The sequence below is a fragment of the Ailuropoda melanoleuca genome, chromosome 3 (genome assembly GCF_002007445.2).
Source record: "Ailuropoda melanoleuca isolate Jingjing chromosome 3, ASM200744v2, whole genome shotgun sequence".
Taxonomy (NCBI): Eukaryota; Metazoa; Chordata; class Mammalia; order Carnivora; family Ursidae; genus Ailuropoda; species Ailuropoda melanoleuca.
The window spans coordinates 5116973-5139267 of NC_048220.1; the positions used below are offsets into that span (position 1 = coordinate 5116973).

The window sequence follows — 22295 nt, forward strand, 5'->3', positions numbered from 1 at the left end:
GGGCACCTTCAGCACAGCCTTCTTGCAAAGAGGCCAGCCTGCCCCTGTCTCTGCAAGGGCTCCCGAATAGCTCCCTGCTGATGACGACAGAAGCATGTTTATTAGAAAACCGTCCCAAAATAGAGAAACGCACACAAAAAAGGAAAACGCAATCATCTATAATCCTACCACCCACAGATAAGTCTTCTCAACATCTCTGTGGTTGTTCTTTTCAGACTTATTATGTGTGAGTTTGTTTTTATGTTTTTTATTCTAAAAATGGGATTACTGGACATACTTCTTTGGAGCCCTTTTTTTTCTTGTCATTTAATATAGCATGAGATGTTTCCACATCCTTCAGAATTCTTCTAGAGCATAGTAGCTACGTAGCATTTTATCATCTGTATAATTTAACCCATGTCCAAGTTATGGTGTTTATATTGACAATCTTTTACCCCTATGGTCCGCGTCCTGGGAATAAATGTAGGTGTATTTCCATGATTATCTCCTTAGAATCAGTGTCTAGAAGTTGAATTGCTGGACCAAAGGGTTTGCACATGCTGAAGGCTTTTGATGTGTGCCAAATTGCCCTCCTGGGGGCTATTCTAATTTACATTCCCACCAACAGCGTAGGAATGTTGCATATTTCCCCAAACCCTGGCCAACTGTGTGTATTATCATACTTTTAAATCTATGCCAATATGATAAGTTAAAAAAAGTGTGCATGTAAGTATCTTGTTTTAATTTAGGGTATATTTTAATGAGAAGTACAGTCTTGGAGATTAAACTAGTTTTAATAAAGTTTGTGTAAACCTAACTGCCACCTGGTGGTAGAGCTTAGAATTGCAGGTATAGTTTAAAGAGGCAATCAGCATGTTTTTTAAGAGCTTCCGGATCCCAGTTGGTCCTGGGACACCATGGAATGGGCAGCCTAGGGGGAATTCTGAGCTCCGAATATTGTGAGTCAGAGGTGGGACCCACAGAGGAGCCATAAGCACTGTGCTCGTCTTGCATTTGGGTGGTAGTCATCAGCATTTATGTTGATAAAGTGATATTTGCCATCTCATACATAGGAGGCTTGGCTCTGTTCAACAGGTCTGGAAGGTGTCCTGCCCTGTGCCGGGTACGGCAAAGATGAATCATATCAGTCATAGTCTTTGGGGAGCTGTGAGTAAGGGGGACCAACACAACCAATCTGCCATGGAACAGAGAGGAAGGGACAGTTAGGGGTCACTGTGACTTCCTGGAGATTTTTTATACAAACCCTTTCTTCACTTCAAACCGTGGCTTCTCTCTAAGATGAAAAGACTCGATATTGCCTACACCTTGCCTTTTGCACGGAAAATGTCACTCTCATCATCTGCTAATTCCAGCATAGAAATTCTTCCTTTTTGGTGTTTTGATTCTTTTGACTCTTAACGCGGAGCTGTAGTGACTTTCTGGGTTGTTTCATACCTTCAGAGCGTACTTTAAACATTTCTCAAAAAATGTGTTTGTGGCATACCTCACAGGACTTCAGGTTTCCGTGTATCTGAAGGTACGAGGAGAGTGTCAGGTTGGAGATCAGAGGTGCATGGAGATGATGAAATTCAGTGAGGCCGGGGTGGGGGACTGTGCCCACCGAACCATTGGTCAATGCGTCTGTGCCAAATGCTTTCCTGGGTCTTTGGACCAGCACCGAACAAGAGAGACAAGGGGAGGGGTACGTCGGTTAAGCGTCTGCCTTGGGCTCAGGTCATGATCTTGGGGGTCCTGGGATTGAGCCCCGTGTTGGGCTGTCTGTTCAGTGTGGAGTCTGCTTCTCCCTCTTTCTCTGTGCTCTCTCTCTCTCTCGCTCTCTCTCAAATAATCTTTAAAAAAAAGAGAGAGAGAGAGACAAGCTGAGCTTCTAATGGTGAAAACGATGCAGAGATCTTGTGGGGAAAGTGTTCCTGGAGGAAAAAAGCAAGTGCATGAGGTCGTGAGCGGGGATGACCTTCGCGTGTCCAGTGTGGCTGGAGGCAGTGAACCAATGAGACAGGTATGGGGGGGAGAGGGGAAGCCCGAGAGATCTCCAGATCTCCAGGGCTGCCTGGTGCAGAAGCTTGTAGGCTGTAGGCTAAGAGGCTGACCGAGGCTGGAGGCCAAGGAAACTTGGCTTTGTGTTTATAGAGACCACGAGCTGCCTTGCCAGGGGCTCAGAGATCCGCCCCCCTCCTGAGGGAGGAAAGGACCATCTCCTCCCCTCCCCCCTCCCCCCAAGCCCTTCCAAAGTGCCCGGGAAGCACGTGCACTTACTGAACTCTGGCTCTCACCCTGGGAGGTCCATCGTCTCCTCCCTCCTTGACAGATGAACAGGCTGAGCGCCCAGGCTAACAGCGCTTGGCGGAGACACAGGGCCCACCCGCACGACAGGGCTGGGGACTCCCTGGCACACCAGCTGCCCTATCAGCCAGCAGGCTGGGGCAGCAGGTGGGGCCTCTTAGCACCCAGGGACACCGATATTTGGAGTCACTGTTCTGTCTCTCGTCCTCACCCCCTGTGTTTATCCGGAGTTGGAGCTCACCCCGCATGCCACCATTAGCAGCTTGTCCAGACCCTTTCCCGCTCCCCGGAAAAACCAAAACAGAAAGCCAAGTCTAACTTGAAGAAAGAAGTCCGTGTCTCCCTTCCACCTTCTTCGCTATTCCTCATTCATATGTTTGTATCGCAGCCATTATTAGAAATCAGGAAGAAAGGCTTCCCCCTTGTGATGAATGTGCAATCCTGTTTCCGCCTCCAGCGTCCTGTCCCCATCACGGAGCTGCCGAATGGAGCAGGGCCCAGCCAGGGGACCTGCCTCGGCCATCACTTAGGCCTTGTGAGCCTGTGTGTCCACACTAGCCAAGTGCGAGGCTTGGCCCGGTGACATCGGGAATCAGATCTGTGTGGCACTTAACAGTTTCAAAGCACATTCCCACCCTATGCATGCTGATTCATGCCCATCTGACGTCTGGAAAAGCTAAGCTTCCAGTGGCCGCACTGCGTTTCCAGATCTCAAAGTGGGCAAGGACGGGGGGCCTGGCTTCCCTCCGGAAAACCCCCGAAGACCCAGACCATGAGAGCCTCCCATACAGAGAATCTTCTGGCGCCACTGACAGGGCTGTAATACATAGGGGCAGGGCTTTGGGCCCCATGAAGGAAGGAGTGGCTGACTCTCCCTGGGACCGGGGGAGGCCTCACAAGAGAGGGACATCTGAGGTGTGTCTTGAGGGAGGAGCAAGGGTTCGGCAGGAGGACAAGCTGGGAAGACATTCCACGCTGCACACATGTAGGCACCGTTAATGCCACAGGGCATGCAATGGGGTCCCCTGTCCCCCGGGGACAGTGGCTCTGTGGGTCAGCAGAGAAAGAAAGGAGTTAAAGCTGAGTGCAGGGCACCCACCCACCCAGCAGCAGAGTTGGGAGGCCACAGAAGCCCCGAGTGACGTGGACAGGTGTGACCACTGAAGAGACAGACCTCCCTGGCTACGGGGCAGAAAGTGGAGGAAGGGGGTCCAGGTAGAGGCCAGGGCAATAATTCGCAGATGAAGCCGGACTCAAGACTGCCCCAGGGAGGATGCAGTGAAAGGGGACAGGTGTCAGAAATGAGATCTGGCAGGATTTGCAGGCCAGGTGAGAGATGAGGGGCCGGAACCAGAGCTCCTTGAGCAGCCTGGGCTGAGCCCCATTTTCTGAGTACCACCCCAGATCTATCAGAAGAAATGCATGGCGAGGGGGGGGGAGGCGGGCAGGAGCTGCACTGTGTCTCCGGAATCAGCAACGGGTGCAGCCCCAGCCTAAGGAAACCAGCACCCAGCTTCCAGGTCCCAGGGAAAGCCTAGCCTAGCTCTGAGCGGAACTGTGGTCGATGAGACAGGGTCTCAGCCTGGGACCAATTTTGAAATGCAAAACTCAGTTGGACCGTTTGGAATTAATCAAGTGAGCCAGAAAGGTCCACAGAGCGCCACACATTCATATGCTTTCTTGCACTCTCAAAGTTCAAAAACAGCTTTGATTGTAAAAATGTAATTAGTTAAATGATTCATCTGTAATATTCCAAATTCATCTGTTTTTAGGTTTCGACAACCTACGTCTCATTTTCATCTGGCCCCCTGTGGTGCCGCTCCCCAGCCCCCCAGATTCTGGGTGGAGTGGGGATGGGATGAAAGGAGACTTCCCGAGCCCCCGATAATAGCCCCCAGATTGGAACCTCAGGGAGACACAGCTGGGCCCGAGGGAAAGGGCCACCTCGCTGGGATTTCCTCCCTAGGGTGCCGCACCAGCATGGGGTAGGTGCTCCTTGACTCGGGGTGCTGGCCTTGGGCCTATGCTGTGTCCCCAGAGTCCTTTCAATTGTCACATGTGGGGTTCCCAGGCACATTGCTTACCCTCCGTAGCTGTTTGCACCTTCCTGGCAGTAGCTGCAAGCCCCCAGCCCCAAATATCAGCCTTGTCCCCAAGTCCGGCTCTGGGAGAGCATGTCACAAGACAGCCCTGTGGGGGGCCAGCGAGGAGGTCCCTCCCGCCCTTTGCAGGTGTGCCTGCCGTGGCATCTTTGCTGAGTGCAACCCTCCAGGCCGATTGCTGCCTGAACCTCTTCCCGCTTCCCCAGGCAGCAAAGCCCTCCTCCCTGCATTGCCTGGAAGGGCTTCTTCACACACCTGCACCAGGTCACCACGGCGACCTCAGGCCTTCCCAGGAAACAGACTTGAGAGAAAGCAGTTATTTGGGTACCAAGGTGGTCCGGCTAGCTCCTCCTGAAATCTTGCCCATGCAAGAGAATGGGCTTTGAGGCTCCATAGACCGCGTGGCCTCAGGCACATCCCTAACCTGTCTTTGGCCACTGGGGTAACTGGTAGATGACCCCACGAGACCCTAGTGCTGGGCACATGAGCTGGGTTCGGTGAGTGACAGTTCCTGCCACCATGATGGCCACTGACCTCAGCAAAAGGAGCCCTTGAGGCTGAAGGAGCCCCTTTCGGGCCAGTGTTCCCAGTGCGCAGCACCCAGGCTGTGACCCTAGAGCCAAGAGTCCTCAGGCGCCCCTGGCAACCGTCAGCAGGTCAAGAGCGCCCTCTGGTGACCCAGGGTTAGACACCGGAGCCAGTGGGAAACTGGACATTCATTCAGCGGCATCCACTTGGCTGCTGGTTCTTTTGACAACTATATACTGTATTCTATGTATGAAGGACTTTGATTGGCACTTGGGACAGAAGAGCAAGAAAAACAGCCAGGGGTCTCTACCCCCTTAGAGTTTGTGGCTGAGTGGGAGAGAGAATCCAACAGCGTTCATGGGAATTCCAGCCTCCCTGTGCACCAAGGTCAGGGCTGCGACCGCCTGCAACCCAGGCCTGGCCTGGTGGGCGTCAGAGCAGCTACCCTGGGGGAGGGAGGTGTGAGTTGAGGGCAGAAGGCAAGGAGGTGCTGACACAGGGCGTTGCAGAGGACTATCCAGACAGAGGCCGCAGAGAACTGGCCAGGCTGGCTAGGAAAGAAGGGCAGGACGGTGGGAGGGGGATGAGGCCAGTGGCCCTGACATACCCAGCGCTGATTGGCTGCCTCCCCAGAGGCCGCAAGGTGGAGGGAATTTGCAACGGCATCCAACCTGGGAAGGATGGACACAAAAAATTTGCAAACCCATCAGGCTGCCCAGGAAGCAGTGAGTTCCCCATCGCTGGAGGTATGCAAGAGCTGCACACCCACTCACCAGGAAGGACATCTAAGGAGAGGCTGGCCCCAATGGGTCATCTTCCCACAAGTGAGTTGTTCCACCAATAGGGCCTCTTTGGGGGGCTACTCAAACCCAAACTCAATGGAACAGGATGGCTGGCACAAGCCTAGCTTGGGGAGCCTGGTGTGGGGGTACTTGCCAGGTGCTTGCCAAAGCCAGAGGAGGAGCATGAGTCAGGATTTAGGCACGAGATCCAGGCTTCCCCAAGGAAGGCCGGGCATGTGGGGGCTGGAGACAGGGAGGCTGGTGGAGGCTGGTGGGGAGAGAGGCCAAGTCCTAGGCAGGGGCAGGTGAGGGACTAGACGGGGGTCCGCAGTTTGGAGAGATACTTCAGAGCTGGAAATGCAGGCTCACACGCTCCTTGACACATTCCCCATATGGGCCAGCCAGGAGAGGAGTACGTGAGGCTGGCAGGGTGTGGAAGAGTGCAGCAAATCCACCCCCCCACCACGTCAGCCGGGCTGAACTGGGGGGCACACGCCCCACCTCAAGGGGGCGCCACAGTGCAGCCCAGGCACCTTGATCATTATCACAGCTTCCAACAGTTCAAGAGAAGCTGGAAATCCAGATTTCACACAAAATCTTTGGATCCTTAAAGGTTCCAACCAATTCACTACCAGCAAGTGATAATTGTGTTATCTGGAAACCAAGGAGGGCCGGCCCCACAGCCCAGGGCGTGGCGATGCGAGAGGCCTGGGCGTGGCCAGGACCCCAGGGGTCCCTGCGGAGCACCTGCAGCCTCAGAGTCTGCTGCCAGCTGTCCCTGTCCCTCTGTCCCCTGGTCTCCCGGTGGCACCTTCTGCCTCTCTTAGACTATCTGCGTTGTGGTTCACACCCCACTCAGACCATCACCGTCCGGTCAGCTAGCTCCCCAGCCCAGCCTGTCTGCCACCAAAATGGGTGCCCCAGCCTATCTGCTATTTCCAGTGCCTTCCACCAGACCAGCCCACGTGCCTGAGCTGGAGAAACCAGCCCAGAGGCCGGGTCCCTCAGGCGCACACGGCGCACCTCACTGACCCATCCTCCATGGTCCCACACCCGATGGGAGTGGGGCTCACGACTCGTTTCACCCCACCCAGGAACGATCTTTCCTGATACCTGACAGGGTAATCATGCAGCGGCAAATGTGTAATTTAAGCAGGTATTTGGGGATCGGTTCAAAGGCATAGCACCACCTCTTCCAGCCATGACGTATAATACGGACATACGTATAATTGCTTCCAGCACGCACAGGAGAAACTGAGCATGCCCTCTCCCCAAAATAGAAGCCAGCTGGCTTCCTGGCCTCACCGAATCGTAGAGCTGAAAGGCACCCAGGAGATTTTCTAAGCCGAGGGTTACAAACCTAGAAGTGTGTACAGAGCTGGCAGGTCACCTGGACACGTGGGGCAGTAGGGGGCGGAGCCTGCAGCTCTGGGGCGGAGCCACGCTAAAGGAGCTTTTTGCCACGCATGCGGATCCCTACCTTTCTAAAAAAGTATAAACTCCGGATATTTATGCACAACCTCACAATTTTAAAAGGTTCCAACTGAGTTTGTTTGGTTTAGGGTTGGGTTTTTTAACTGTACAGACCAAACCAAACCTGGCTCCAGGCCAGACCTTCACCCTACAGACAAAGGAGGGTGGCAACTTGAGCAGGCCTCTAACCTGGGCAGGTTCCTCGAACCCCGCCCAGCTAAAGGCTTCACCGCTGGCTGAGTTGGGGCATGATTAATTGGTGGCTCTACAGAGGACCCCAGATCCCTGGACCGGTTCCTCCCAGGTCCCACCCACCAGGACACGAGCTACAGTGGGGCTAGACCTAAGTAAGAAGCGAGGCGGAATTCGAGTCTGGGAAATCGCTAGAGATGGACAGTCTTGCTGTGGTCCGTGTGTGTGAAGCCTGGTCTGAGAAATCAGAACCACATGGGGCTGACCTGCCCCGCGGGGGCTGCCCACCCACTCTAATGAGGGAGCCTTCACACAGGAATGCGCACGTCCCAGCCTGGGACCCCGGGGCCCAACAGCCTTGTAATTTGATGAATTGTCAACATCTGGGCCATAATTACTGGTCCCTGGACTGATAATCCTGGTAAGCCCCCTCACATCCAGGGGCCCCGTCCTGGTGCAATTTGGAGGCTCCATTCCCCGACGGGAGCCGTCAGCATGAATTATAACCGGCAAGCGAGACAGTCACCCCGCTCCAGCCGGTCTCAGCATCCACTCCTCTCCGCATCTCCACACGGCCGGTGTCCTGATTTAGCTCAGTGCGGCAGATACTCTCGCAGATTGGGGGGCCGGAGCCCCAGCTAATCAGGGAAGAACAGAGCCCACCCCCCATGTGGGGTAAACAGTCGACCCAGCCCTTTTGCTGCAGGGTCCCTCCGCGCCCCCCACCCCAAGCTGATGCACTTTGAGCCTCCAGCAATGGAGCCAGCAGACTCCACTTCCCAAACTTATTTCATGAAGAAACCTCCCCCCCTTTGCTGCTCCTGTTAATTTTTCCCAAAAGATGGCTCTGAGGAATGCTGCTTAGGAAATACTCTGTGGTGGGAGGGAGGGAACAGACCCACAAAGGTGCACCGAGTCCAGCCACCTGCCATTCAGAAGACCACACGAGGTCGCTCCCCAGCACTGCCCACCCCCCCACCCCACCCCCAGGGCTAATGCAGACCCCACACCTGTGTCAGCCTTCCTACAGGGTTGTGCCTCTGGTCGGTCTGGGAGAGGAGGAGGGAGAGGAGACAGACCTGGGTCTCCTGTTGGACTCGTCCTTGGAGAGGAGAAGGACATGTCCCCCATTTTGCAGATAAGAAAACTGAGGCTCTGGGTGGCTCAGGTCGCTGAGCAAGGCGAGGAACCAAGCCAGCACAAAAGGGCTCTCTGCCCGCCTGGCCCGAGGCTCATGAGCAGCACATCCGGAAAACGTCCTGGAGCTCTGCTGATCTGCCCGGGGTGGGGGGACTTGGGGGGAAAGAGTGATTTAAAGCAGAACGGAGGCTTGTAAACAGCTGTGGGGTTTCGTGGAGGGCAGAAGGTGTTGAAAACCTCTGGTGAATTCTTTGGCTTTGATCAGGCGGGAGAGGGAGCCAGCGGGAATGGGGTGCCTGTGGGCACCGTGCTATTGGCGTCTGACCCCCGGAGCGCCCCTTCCTGGGAAGCAGAGGCTCAGAGACAGGATTTGAACCCTGGCAAGGCCAAAGCTCTGCCTTCACCCGTGGGCTGCCCTGCGTGCCTTCCTCCCCGCTCTTTTTCAGGGAGGTGCCCCCTGATCTGGGGCAAGCTGCCTGGACAAGACAAGACCCCTGCCACCAAGGGCGTGCCCCACCCAGGCTGGGGCTCTGCTATTCCAGACTGTTCGGCTTCCCAGATGGCCCTACTCTGCACAAGACTGGCTTGTTGTCGGCTGGGACACTCAGCCTGGACCCTGCCCCTCCTCAGTCCAGGCTGACCATGCCCTCCACCCCATGTTTGTCCTTGGCTGCCTTCAGACCACCCCCTGGCCCTTCCCTGGAGTGTTTCTGCTCTTCTCAGGGCACCCAGAGCCAGGCTCGGGCTCCCCTCCAGCCCATGGAAACGCCTGGTTCATAGATGGTCCACACAGCCTCCCGGGGAGGCTGGGAATGCTGCCGTCCTAAAGAGCCACAAGCAGAACCACGGTTCAGAAAAGACAAGCTGCAGGAAGGAAACTTATTTCACAGCAAGTAACCTGATGTTTCTCAAACTTACTTGACTGGCAAATCCATTCCCTGCAGGACAGTGTTCCCTGGGACACCAGTTTGGGCAAGATAGTATGCAGGGTAACTAGGAGCAGGGCCTGTCCTCTGGGAGTTCGCAGCCAGGGCCCAGCCTTCCCTGGGGCAAGAGGGATCAGCTCACTCCCCCCCCTCCCCCCGCCCCGAGCCAGGCAGGCCCGTCTAGCTCCAAAGCCAGGCTGTTTCCTTCCTCCACCCCACTGAGTCCCCTCCTTAGTGACTCCCAGTGACCACTGGTCACCCCGCAGCCTCTCTAGGGGTCAGCTGCTTTGTCAGAGAATTCAGGGGCCCGACCACAGCTCTCTTGCCTAGCTGTCGTCAGAGATGAGCCCAGAGCCACTGTGAGTCAGCCCCATCCCCGAGGCTGGGCTGGCACCCTTTGCTTTGCAAAGAGCACATGTGGGGTTTCTGTGTTTGCCCCAGGAATCTTCTGAGCATCAGATCCAACCACCCATGGCTCCAGTCTTGGTTCCTGGGGCTTGGGGGTGACCTCCCTTCAGCCTCCTGGTGGGTATTTCCAAGAGCACTGCTCAGCTGCCTTTATCAGAAACTCCAAACTTCATTGACTTTTCTGGAAAACTCCTGGGACCTGAGAGCTCTGGGATGCCAGATAGAGTCAGGGCCCTAGGGAGGAAAATTAGGTTTTTGCCCCTTGCAGGCTTTGTCACACTCCAGAAAGAGGCTTTGGGGACCACCAGGAATAATCCTGAGATTGAAAGAAGGCAGAATCCCTCCTAGGAAACAGGAGGCCCAAGGTCACTCTCGAGAAGAGACAGCGAGGTCCGGCCGTTGGAACACTTTCAGAGACAGCTGGCAACAAGACATTCCTCCTGTGGGGTCCAAGCCAAGGGAACGTCCCAGGCTCCCTTCTGCACCAGACACTTCTAGAAAAGCAGGGCACCTACAGCTCTGTGTGCTTTCTGTCCACCCAGCGGACATTCTGGAACAGGGCCTTGGGACCCAGTGATGGACCAGAGGCAGCCCCAACCCCTAGAAAGGACCGAACCAGGACACATGCTCCCCATGCCCAGCGTGGGGCAGGCAGGCTTTGGGCACCAGACCGGGAGGTCTGGACATTATCCTTCAGGAGTGAGGCCACCCCAGACGGGCTCAAGTAGGAGAGCAGATCTGCATTCTAGAAAGTTCTCCAGGGCATTGCATGGGAGAGACTACAGGTTTTAGGAAAGGGCCACGGGGATGATGCTCAGGTCTCAGTGTGTGTCGTAGGCCTTTCCTGGAATGCGGTGAGGAGGCCTGTGACGTGCCTCGCAGGGCCGGGGGCCAGATTCCCCGGCACCATGAAGGCAGATGGACCCGCAGATGTCTGCTGTTCAGCCCACAGAGGGCTCTAAAAATAAGAACGGCAGGGCTCCACATATGTGCTTCTCCAGACACGGGCTGCCTCCTGGGGGCGGGGGTCACGCAGACGCGGGGTGCCCACGCTGCCCCCTGGGAGAGCAGCTGGGGAGGAGGGAAGGACGTTTGCTTTGTCCTGTCTCCTTCTGCACAGTTCGTATGTTTCACTCAGCGCATAGCACCGTCTCAGCAGTGCAGACACACACACACAGGCCAGGGACGCAGAGAGGCCCGCATCTCCCCGTCACAGATGATGAAGCCCAGGCCACCAGCTGGCATGTGGGAATGCCTGGATTTGGTCCCAGGTGTGTCTGAATCCAGAGCCGGCCTCCCCTGACTGCCTGGCGTGTCTCCTGGAGCTCGGCCACAGGGCTCTCTTCCAGAAGGATGGGGACGCAGCTCTGTGGCAGACAGGCTCGGGGGCTGCTGCTTCTCCTTGGGGAGGCTCCCCGAAGGGCCATTGGAGCTGGGCCTTGAAGAATGAGTGGGAGTTCTCCAGGTGGAGGCAGGACTGTGCACGGTGGAGGGAAAGCAGAGCTTGGGGCCAGGAAACAGCATGAGGGCTGAAACTCTGTGGGCCTCCAGAGGCACTCAGTATACCCCTGAGACCTCTGGAGCAGCTCTTTCCAAATCCCAGGGGCTATCAGGAGGCTGTGATGTGGCAGAGTTTAGGGGAAAACTGGGGCGAACCCAGGGCAGGAACAGCCCTGCTGGGGAGAACAGATAATGAGGATACTGAGGCTCAGAGAGGTTGACTGGCTCTCCCAGGGTCACACAGCAAGCGGGTCTGTCTGACCCAGCACGCTCGCTGGTAGAGGGTTAGGGTGATAGAGGGCCCAGAGAGGGTCTGTTCAGAGGGGGAGACAGACATCCCAGGAATCCCAGAAGGAAGGCAAGGCCTGCGAGGCTCCAACCAAGGTCCCCTGCGACAGCCACCTGTCAACCATGCTGCCCTGTGCTACAGGGGAGGGAGCACTGCGTGGAGAAGAGGGCCTGTTGCAGCCCTTGGAGAGTCCCACCGCCTCAGCTTCTTCACCTGCAGGATGGGGCCATGGCGGCAGTGCGGGCAGAGGCCGGGAAGGGCGTGGCAGGATTCAGTGGAGTCCGTGTGGCTGAGCACTGAAGCGTTCGTAGACTTGCCCCAGAGACTCTCTGCCTCTGTGGCCCCAAGGGGAGGGGTGCCCACGTCCCTCAACCAGGCCTGCCCTGGGTCCCAGGCCCTGCCAGGGGCCCCTTGCTGCCGTGACTTGGCTGTGAGGCCCACTGTGTCCTCCCTCCCGGCACGTGAAGAGGAAGGAGATTAACTTAGCTCTAAGCAGCACCTTCCATCTCTTTTTCATCTCAGTCTGCATGATGGATTTGTTTAATCCCTGCAGACGGACAGAGGGGCGCTGTTTCCGGGGGCTCAGTTCAGCAGGCGCCGGGGTGAGGGGGATGTGCACCAGCCCTGGGCACAGAGCCCATGACGGCAGCCTGGACGGCAAGCTGGCGGGTGGGGGGGGGGCACAGGCAGGGGAACCCCAGTGGGCAGTGGGATGGAGCAGGAAGCTTCAAGAGGGGCACGCAAGAGCAGACAGATGGGGGAGCATGCCCAGGAGTCTCGGTGCCCAGAGGACAGAGACATGAAGCGCCTTTCTGGGCTCCAGCCCTGCCCTGTTACTGGGTGTGTGGCCTGGGGCGGCAAGGCCTTTCCCTCCCTGGACCTCAGTTTCCTCCTCTGTAAGATAGGGATAATACCTGCCTTGCAGTCTCGCTGTGCTGACTTAGACTGTGGGGGCCACAAAGAGCCCCCAGGTGAGACCCAGGGTGGGACTGGGCCCTGTGTGTGCTGGGCCTGGGTAAGGCCTAGCAGGGCCTGAGCATGGGGAGTAGAGGAGGGCCCGATTTTAGCAGACTAAGGGGAGGAGGGCTCAGGCACATGGAACCAGGGGTCAGGACAGCCAGGAGCCAACAGGACATGGGCCAGCGAGGGCAGTTCCTGGTGAAACTCAGCAATGGGGACTGGGCCTGGGGCTGGGGTTGAGGACCTGACCAGGAGCCTCCAGAGCCTAGACCCCCCCCCAAGACTCTGGAATGGCCCCGCTCCCCATCTCCTGGGATTCCATCTGCCCGCAGGGCATTGCCCCAAAGTCCAGACCCTCAGCTGACCTCGAGGCTGGTGGTCAGAGGCACTTAAGAGACAAATTTTGAGAATTGCCCTGGTTTCCTGCCTGGAGCGAGGCCCTGGTGTGAGCACCTTAAGGGGTAGCCCCTCTTAGGGCATCTGGGGTCTTGGCTGTCCTGGTTCAGGGAGGTCTGGTGGCTGAACCAGGGAAACCGGCTGTTTGCTGCAGGCCCGGCGGGCAGGGTTGCCAGCTCTCGGGCCGTGTGCAGACCCAAGGGAGGAGAGAGACTGACTTCTGGGAGCCAGAGAGTGTCTCCCAGGCGGAGGAGCCAGGGAGGGGCCCTGCAAGCAGAGGGAACGGCCCATGCGAAGGCATGAAGATGGGAAAGAAACTGAGAGCTTGGGAAGACCAGGAACACAGGACAGCTGCAGGCAGAGGCTGGCCCCGGCCAAGAGGACCTCAGTGCTGGGCCAGGAGTGTGGCCTCAGCCGTGACAGGGACAGACCCACGTGAGAGAGGCCAGGATGGGAGGGAGGTTGATGCCGAGGCAGAGCTGCCCCTCTGCTCACAGGCCCCCCACCTCTGGGCTGCGCTCTCTGCCCACCGTGCCCTCCCTAAATCCCCAAATGTTACTTTCTCAGGGTAGCACTCCCTAATCCTTTCCAATACCCCCCAGAGCCTGGCAGGCTGACGCCCTGCTCAGAACTGGCGGAACCCTTTGTCTGTCCCGCCCTGAACTTTCCGCCTTAAACCCTGCGTATCTGCACACACTTCGTCTTCCCCGCTGCCTTTCCTTGCTTTGACTCAACACACGTTGAGAGGTACATGCCCTGTGCCAGGCTTCATCTGAGCACTGGCGACACGGGGATCAGACCCTTTCCCTGGATCCACTGGAAGACCTGTGTAGACCACACAGTAACAATGCACATAGTCATGTGCGACACCTAGAAAATGTGCTGGATGCAGGGACGGATGGCCTGACTCTGGGCATTGGAGAAGCCCAGAGGGCTTCGTGGAAGAGGAGATGACAGAGCTGAAGATAGCACACAAGGGGGTGAAGGGTGTGCCAGGCAGGCAGTCGGTGTGTACGAAGGCTCGGGAGAGTGGAGCTGCCTAGAACATTTGCGGCATCCGTGGGGACAAGGAGGCCATGGCAGGAAGGAGGACGGGTTGACAGATGGACCCGGTTTGCGGCATTGCCCTTGGATTCTTGTATATTCCCACCCAGTGGAGCTCAAAAGGCCTTTCTGAGTGGGCAGCGGCTGGACAGCCGAGGGGCTGCTGTGCCGCAGTCCTTGACCCTCTGCAGACACCACGGAGCCCCCCAGAGCCTCTGGGATGGCCCAGCCCTTGGGACCCGGCCTTGTGCAGTTTGGCTTCTTTTGGCCTTGACTTTGGCCTGCAAAGGCCACAGCAGTGCAGGGAACTAAAGAGCCTTCAGGACTTTTCCAGTCCTCTCTTGGCCTGTTTGGGCTTCTCTAACAAAGCGCCACAGACCAGGTGGCTTAGAAACAACAGAAATCGATGTCTCGCAGTAACGGAGTCTGGAGGTCTGAGGTCAGGGGCCGGCGTGGTCGGGGTTCTGATGGGGGCTCTCTTCTGGGCTGCAGGCGGCTGTCACTTCCGGTGTCCTCACACAATGGACACAAAGGCAGGCAGCTCCCTGGAGCCTCTCTTCCAAACAGGCTGACATCCCACTCATGACCTAATCGTCTCCCAAAAGCCCCCCCACAATGCCATCACACTGGGGGTTAGATTTCTTTTTTTTTTCCCTAAAGATTTTATTTATTTGTCAGAGAGAGAGAGAGCACGGGGGGTGGGCAGAGGGAGAAGCAGGCTCCCCGCTGATCAGAGAGCCCAACACGGGAATCGATCGCAGGACCCCGAGATCATGACCTGAGCCAAAGGCAGACGCTTCCCCGACTGAGCCACCCAGGCATCCTGGGGGTTAGGTTTCAACACATTCATTTGTGGGGGGGCGCACATTCAGTCCCTGCCAACTTACATGTGACAGAACTCAATTTGAACTGGCTTAAAGAAAATCCGCGGACAAACGGAAATGTGCAGGGCTGGGTGCTTTCAGCTTCAGACCCTTTGCCCCGTTTTTCTCTCTGTCTCTCAGCTCTCACTTCCTCTCTGTTGGCTCTCCCTCAAGCCACGTGGTACCCCCAGGAGCTCCACCTTAGCCCTGTCAGGAGAAAAGAGCCCTATTTCTCCTATGGGGCTGCCACTCAAAGTCCCAGACATGACGCTCATCCCTGAACCAGTCACCCTGGTTGAGGGAATGTGACCACGTGCCCAAGCCCCATATGAGCAGATGGGGGTGGTCCTGGAAAAGAAGAGGGGCTCTCTTGTCAGAGGAGGGGATTCTGAGCAGCAAACACCCAGATGCCCCCGCTCCAGGTCCGTGTGAAATGTACTTGAATCGTGGGCTCATGTCAGGGTTTGGTCTCTGATACTCAGTAGTGCCTCTGGGTCATAAAACACACAGGAAATGCCTTTCCGGTGTGTAACCTCTGCTCTCTGTCTCTCATTTCCAGGGGCCGCTGGGTCTGGATGGCAAGCCCGTAAGTGATAACAAGGCAATTCTAGGTGGTCCTGGGAGCGGGCCATTTGTGGGGCTGAAAGTGATGGTGGGGTGCCAGAGGGAAGAGGCCATTGGGAACCTGGTTCAGCATGGAGAGAAGTCATTTGGGCATCAATCTGAAGTTCAAATCCAGCTCTACTACCGGCTGACTACACAGCCTTGGAGAGGCCTCTTCACCTCCCCACCCTGAGGCTCTGTCACATGGGTCTGTTAACCCTCCCCACCTTAACCAGCCCTGCATGCTGGGGATGTGGAGAAATGTCCTTGACATCTAGTCAGCCTGCAAAACTTAGAAGCCCCTCCTAGCAAACCGCAGGCACAGAGCATCCCCCCATAGTCTCAAGACTTCAGTGGTAGGCATTGGGCTGATGAGTTCTCAACACCTGGGTCCATAGGCATCTTCAGCAGAATGAACAAGCTGCTCAGGGAGACAGCATAATGACATAAATGATTGGATGTGGATGGATAGGCAAGTCAGTGGATGGATGTATGGATGTATGGACAGATGAATGGGTTGATGGATGGAAGGATAGATGGATGGAAGGGATCAAGGGAGGAAGGAAGGATGTATGAATGGATTGATGGAAGAATGGATGGATAGATGGATGGTAGGATGGATGGATGGATGGATGGATGAATGGATGGACAGATGGATGAACAAATGGATTGGTGAATAGTTGGATGGAAGGACAGACAGATGGATAGATAGATAGATGAATGGTTGGCTGGATGGATGGATGGATGGAAGGAAGGAAGGAAGGAAGGAAGGAAGGAAGGAAGGAAAGACAGTAGGATGTATGAATGGATGGTGGAAGGATGGATGGATGGATGGACAAATGGATTGATGAATGGTTGGATGGAAGGACAGACAGATGGATAGATAGATGAATGTGTTGATAAACAGATGGTTGGGTGGGTGGATGGAAGGAAGGAAAGATGTTTGGATGGAAAGATAGTCAAATGAGGTAATGAATCAGTAATTGTATGAACAGTTGGGTGCATGATGGTTGAGCAGACAAGGTAGTGAAGGAATGAATGAAGTAATAAGTGACTGAGGAGACGTCAGGTGATGTGCGCCATATTAGAGGATAGAGGAATGAAGTGACTATCTGGACGGACAAGTTGTCAAGTGAATGAACCAGCAAAACCATTATGGACTGAAGGGATAATCGGTAGTTAGGGGGCAGCGGCTGCCGGGCACAGCAGAGGCTGACCTGGGAGGGCTGTGCTCTCTGGGGGCGCATGTGCCAGCTCAGTCCTCCTCTCTCATGCCTGTCTTTCTGCACCTTTTCTCTGCAGGGACTTCCAGGCCCCAAAGGGGAAAAGGTAAGTGGTGCTGGCAGCTGTCTAGATGGGGATATGATGAAGAACGCCAGAAACCTGCCTCCAAACCCCAGCTCCAGAGTGTGGCCCTGGGCACGTCACATCCCCTCCTGGAGCCTCAGTTTCCCCATCTGGAAAGTGGGGCTTAGAGTGCCTCCCTCCTAATGGTTACATGGGTTATATTTAACAAATTCAAGTGCCCAGGGGGTGACACTGCCCCCGCCCAGGGGAATGACAAAACTCAAACCACAGTCTTCCCAGAATGAGGAGTTTCCAAAGCAAGTAATCATGAAGGGGGTGGGGGGGTGGCCAGGAGAGCCTTGGTGCGGGGGCGGGGGTGAGGGAGAGTTGAACAGTCACTATAGATGGTTTTCCTTGTGAGGAGTGCGTGCCCCACCCCCCCAGGCAAACAGGTGGCAGAGAGCTGCCCCCGTGATCTTTACAGCCCCTTGTGAGAAAGGCTTCCCTGGCATTTGGCACAAAATGTCACTGGAGGGCTGGGACCTCCAAGTGCCGCGGAAGGGAAGGGGAGAGAGGGGCCACCCATGTGTCGCACAGCAGGGTCTGAGCAGGGACGGGCCAGAACAGATGCAGGTGGGGCAGGACCCTTCTAGGGAAGGGCTGGGCCGACCCGGGCTGCAACCACCCAGCCCCCCACTGCGGTGTGCCCGCTGAGGTAAGTGAGGGCGGCCAGGGTCCTTGTCCACCCTCAGAGCTGTGCCGGGCCCAGGATCCCCGGCTCAGAGCATCAGGTTTGCAATAGGGCTCTACCACCAACCTCATGGCTTTTGTTGGCTTAGCCGGCTCAGTGGGCCTCAGTTTCTCCATCCATCAGTTCAAGCAGCCTCACAGAGAGGTGATTTCCTTCCCACTGGCTCCAACTGAACAAAGCAGAGGATTTGAACCCAGAGAGAAATTGGCATCTTGGCATCTGTCACTTCGTAACATCCTGCCCCAAAACTTGGTGACTTCAAATAATCAAGTAATTACCATCCCTCACTGTGTCGAGGGTCCGGGATTCCAAGAGGACACAGTGGGAGCAGCTGGCTCTGCTCCGCCGTGTCTAGGGGCCAGCCGCAGACAACACAGCACCTGTTTCCAAGCCCTGACTGTGCCGGCTGTGTGACCTCGGGCAGGTTACTCAGCCTCTCTGTGCCTCGGTTTCCTCATTGGAAACGGAGATTAAAAATAGAGGCCTCGTGATATGTTTGTTAGACTTGGGTGAGACTATGGGTGTAAAGCACGGAGCACAGAGTAAATGCTCAATGCATCTGATAAAGTAATAATAATAGTAGCCGTGACCTGTCTTCCCGCTTCTTGTCCTTAGGGTGCCCCAGGAGACCTCGGCCCTCGGGTAAGAGCTGACGCAAGACCCCCTCACTCACCCCACACAGTTTGTGCTGTCGTACAATGAGGCGTATCTAGTGTTTCTTCTGGGTCCCTAAACCTTACCGCATGGGCCCATGGTCTCTGCCCGCTGCCCCGCCATCTGTCCTTCTCCATGGTTTCACTTAAGTGGCACCCAGTCACACTTGTCACTGTGGATGGCGGGCGGGGGGGACAGTGGGGCTAGCATTGGCCCCAGTTCCGAGACTAACCTTTCTGAGGATGGCTGGCACCCCACAAAGGGGGAAGGTTATGGGGTCAGCCGCTGAGCTCTGCCACTTATCAGCCAAGTAACCTGGAGCGACTCCCTTTCCCCTCTGAGACTCAGTTTCTCCAACTGTGGGGGGTGGGATTGACAGCCCCTTCCCCAAGCTGCTGTGGCAAAGATTCATTGCAGTCATAAAGGTGGGCACCCAGCACCCAGCATGGGGACAGTAGATCCCCCGGCCCTCAGTGCCCCCTGTGCCCAAGGGACCCAGAAGTGCCTCGTGCCAAACTTGGGGTCTCTTCAATGAAGCAGAATGGGGAGCCCGGGTGGGGTGGACCCCATAAAACCGATCGGGCAGAGGGTCACGTAAGGGGCCCTAAAGGCGCGCGCCCACCATTCCTACCACACCTGGGGTTGCGGCCTGACTGCACTAGGGGGGGTGCTCCCAGGGGATTTCGAGGAGGTTATGGGGTGGAAATTGTAGCCAGGGAGTGAGTCCCCCCGCCGCCTGCCAGCATCTGCAAACACTGGAGGCAGGGATGGAGCGGGGGTGAGAGGTGGGCACTGAGGTTGGGGAATGGGAAGGGGAAGCAGCTGCAGGGCCAAGTATGGGCCGGGTCCCAGTCCCAGCTCTGCTTCCTCAGGGCTCCGACCCCGGTTTGGGCCGCCAGGCTGGGATGGCCCCCATCACAGGTGGTCGCAAGCAGGAGCTGAGAGCCCCAGGACAGAGCTGCTCTGTGCTGGGCCTTTGGCTGGAGGGCAAGCGTGGGGCCACCAAAAGCTGAAGTCAAAGAAAGAGCACCATGATGAATTTTGGTGGCCGCAGAGAAAAATCCTTTTGCTTGCTTTCTGGTGGGTGTACAAATGCTGATCTTCCGAAAAGGGGGTGCCCACTCAACAGACGAGAACTCTCCCCAGCCCGGGGGTCACAAGAGATCCTTCCCGACGCCCTCCCTCCGCCCTTCATGGGTGTCCTTTCATTGTCCCAAGGTTCCAGCCCCCTCTGAAGCAGCCTCCACCCTTGAAAATTCCGTGGCTTAAAACACCAACGTGTCACTGTCCCTCACGACCCCATGGGCAGGTGGGGGAATCGCTCTCATCGAAGGCAGAGGCTGCTGGGCTGCAGCCCAAGATGATGGCACCCCCCCCATGGCCTCTGTTGATGCGGCTGTTGGCTGGGAGCTCGGCTGGGGAGGATCTCGGTGCACCAAGGCTTCTCCCAGCGTGGCGGTGGGCTTCCTAGACGGGCATCCCAGGACTAGCATTGCAGGAGGCCGGACGCGCACCTGACAGGACAGTTAAGAGCCTGGCAGGCCTTACTTCCACTGCATCCTGTCTGTCCCATCAGTCACGGGGCCCATCCAGAGTCAAGGTGGGGAAAGAGGAACAGGCCCTTGATGAGGCATGGAGGGATCCCATCGCAAGGGGCCTTGGGATGGGAACGAGCGTAATGGCCATCTTTGGAGAATGTAGTCTGCCTCTCCCAGTCGCTGGGCTGGGTTAAGTGGCTTTGTCCCCCGAAACAGCCTTGTCCTTTCCTAAGTCACCCTTTCTGCCTTCCTGACCACACAACCTGTTTGCTGGCTAGATGGTTTTCCCACGGCTCAATCCAGGCTTTATAAGTAGAGACCATCACGGGTACAGTCGCCGCATCTTCAAGGTAGCCTGGCCCAGTGGCGTGTGCGGGCCTGCTGGTTTGTGTGCTCCCTTGACTCACCCCTGCATTTCCAGGGTTAGACCTCAGCCATCCGATCCCAGCGTGCAGACTAGGCGGCTGGCCAGCCTCGTGTCCCAAGTAACCCAAGGCCAGAGCCTGCAAACCTCTGCTGGGACCTGCTCCAGTGTCAAAACCCATTTTCCTGCTCATTAAGTAGAGCCCAGGCCAGGGGTGCCCATCGTGGGGCCCCTGGGCTGTGGAGAGAACAGCGGGGGATGGGGTGTCTTCCAAACCTTCCTGACACAGCATCAAATGAAAGAGGAATTACCCACTACTGTCCCCACCCGTGCCTGGGTGAGCTAACCAAACTGTCGGACTGGAGTCATGGGCTCTGGGTCAGGACCCTGAGTGGTGGACACTGAGAGCTTCAGTTAATTTTTTAACTGGGGAAAACAGATGAACTGTGTCTGAGGTCCAGTTGGCCAGAGAGGTGAACCTTCACATCATGGGATCCAAGGATTAAAAATGCGTCCAAAAGACATCACTTGCCTCAGTGACCCGAGGAAGTGCCGCCTTTCCTAGCTCTGCAACCCTGGGGAAACAATTACCCTCTCTGTTCCCAACCGCTCTCTCTGTAAAATGGGTTAATAGCAGTGCCATGGCCTGGTGGCCGCAAGGGTTGGGTGAGCCAGCTTCTGGGGAGCCCTCGCTCTCCTCAGCGCTGGGCACACAGCAGGGGGCTACTTCCAGAAGAGCCTTTTTCCTTTCCTGGCTACAGGAAGTTTGGGGGCTGCTGCCACTGTGACCCAGGCATGGCCCACGACCATGTCTGGTGCTCGTGCTGGGCGGGAACCACGGGGGCAGCAGAAAGTGCTGGTGGCACTATGGTCCTCCCTCCTTACAGCTGGGGGCCACGAGGTGAGGGCTCTGGCTGCCTGAGGTCTGACCCCGTACTAACATCGGGTCCCTGAGTGGGGGACAGGGTGCTGCATGACTGAGACTTTGCGGTCCTTCATGGCTCTCCTCTTTTTTTTTTTTCAACATTTTATCTTGAGATAACTGTAGGTTCACAACTAGTTGTAAGCGATGATACCCCGGGCGCCTGTTCTCCACATTGCCCCAATGGTGACTTCTGGCCTCCCCAGAGTATAGTCTCACAACCAGGAAATTGACACAGTCCACCTGCCCTATTTGGAGGTCAGGCATTTCACTCATCCGGGTGTCAACAGTGTGGGGTATTTGCAGCCACAGAGGATGTCACCTTTTGAGACTGGCTTTTCTCACTCGGCATCATTCCCTCGAGACGCCTCCGAGTTGTGGCAACATGTCTGTGCCTTATTCCCCGTGATATGGCTGTGGGCCCATCACTTAACCATTCACCCGCTGAAAGCCATTTGGGTTGCTTCTAGTTTGGGGCCATTAAATACCTAGAGCTGCTCGGAGTGAGTTTCCATCTTTCTGGGTAAGTGCCCAGACGTGCACCTCCAGCACTGAATAAAGTAGGAGCTGACCAACGAGGAAGGCTGTGTGCGGCCCCCTTTCCAGGAAGAAGGGGGCTGGCGGGGCCCACATGCTTTGCGGCCGCACCCAGCGTGTCTCATCTCTCAACGAAACACCAGAGCTGGGCTCCAGGCACTAAGAGCTGGGAAGATGGCACGTCCCGTGGAGTGTAAAAGGTCCTGTTAGCCTTTTATGCCAAAGTACAGGGGCCTGTCCCCTCATGTGGCCTCCAAGAAGCAGCCAGAAGCCCAATAACCAAATGCTTTCCTCTGAGCCCCCCGAGTGCTGGGGAAGGGAAGGCATCGGGCTGTCCGTCTGCATAGGCTTCTCTGAAGACTGGAGCCCCTTCCCTCCCCCTCACAGTAAGCCAGGCCCCATCTCTTCCAGGGAGACCAAGGGCGAGATGGAGCTGCGGGGCCTCCGGGACCCCCTGGACCCCCTGGGGCCCGGGGCCCTCCTGGCGACACTGGGAAAGATGGCCCCAGGGGGGCACAAGGCCCAGCGGTAAGAGAGGGCCTGGTGGTGGAATACCTCTGTCCCCAGTCCAGACCCAGACTCATGCCTCCCCCTAACCCCAGCCCCAACCCAGACACCCGCCCCACTCCAGCCTTACACCTAATGCCGTTTAAGACCTTGACCCCAAACTCATTCCCAGATCCTGGTCCGCACCCTCATTTCTGGCTATTATCCAGCCCTACCTCTGACCCTTACATTCTGACCTAACTCCAA

General features: G+C 56.5%; 1 protein-coding gene across 1 annotated transcript in view; it reads left to right on the forward strand.

Annotated features, from left to right (window-relative positions):
* The window catches only part of COL23A1 (collagen type XXIII alpha 1 chain), a 309945-nt gene that overhangs the window by 269796 nt on the left and 17854 nt on the right, over positions 1–22295 (forward strand). The window contains exons 7-10 of the mRNA XM_034655722.1: positions 15446–15472; positions 16792–16818; positions 18143–18169; positions 21954–22070. Coding sequence (XP_034511613.1) covers positions 15446–15472; positions 16792–16818; positions 18143–18169; positions 21954–22070 — 198 coding nt within the window. The remainder of the gene's footprint in view (positions 1–15445; positions 15473–16791; positions 16819–18142; positions 18170–21953; positions 22071–22295) is intronic.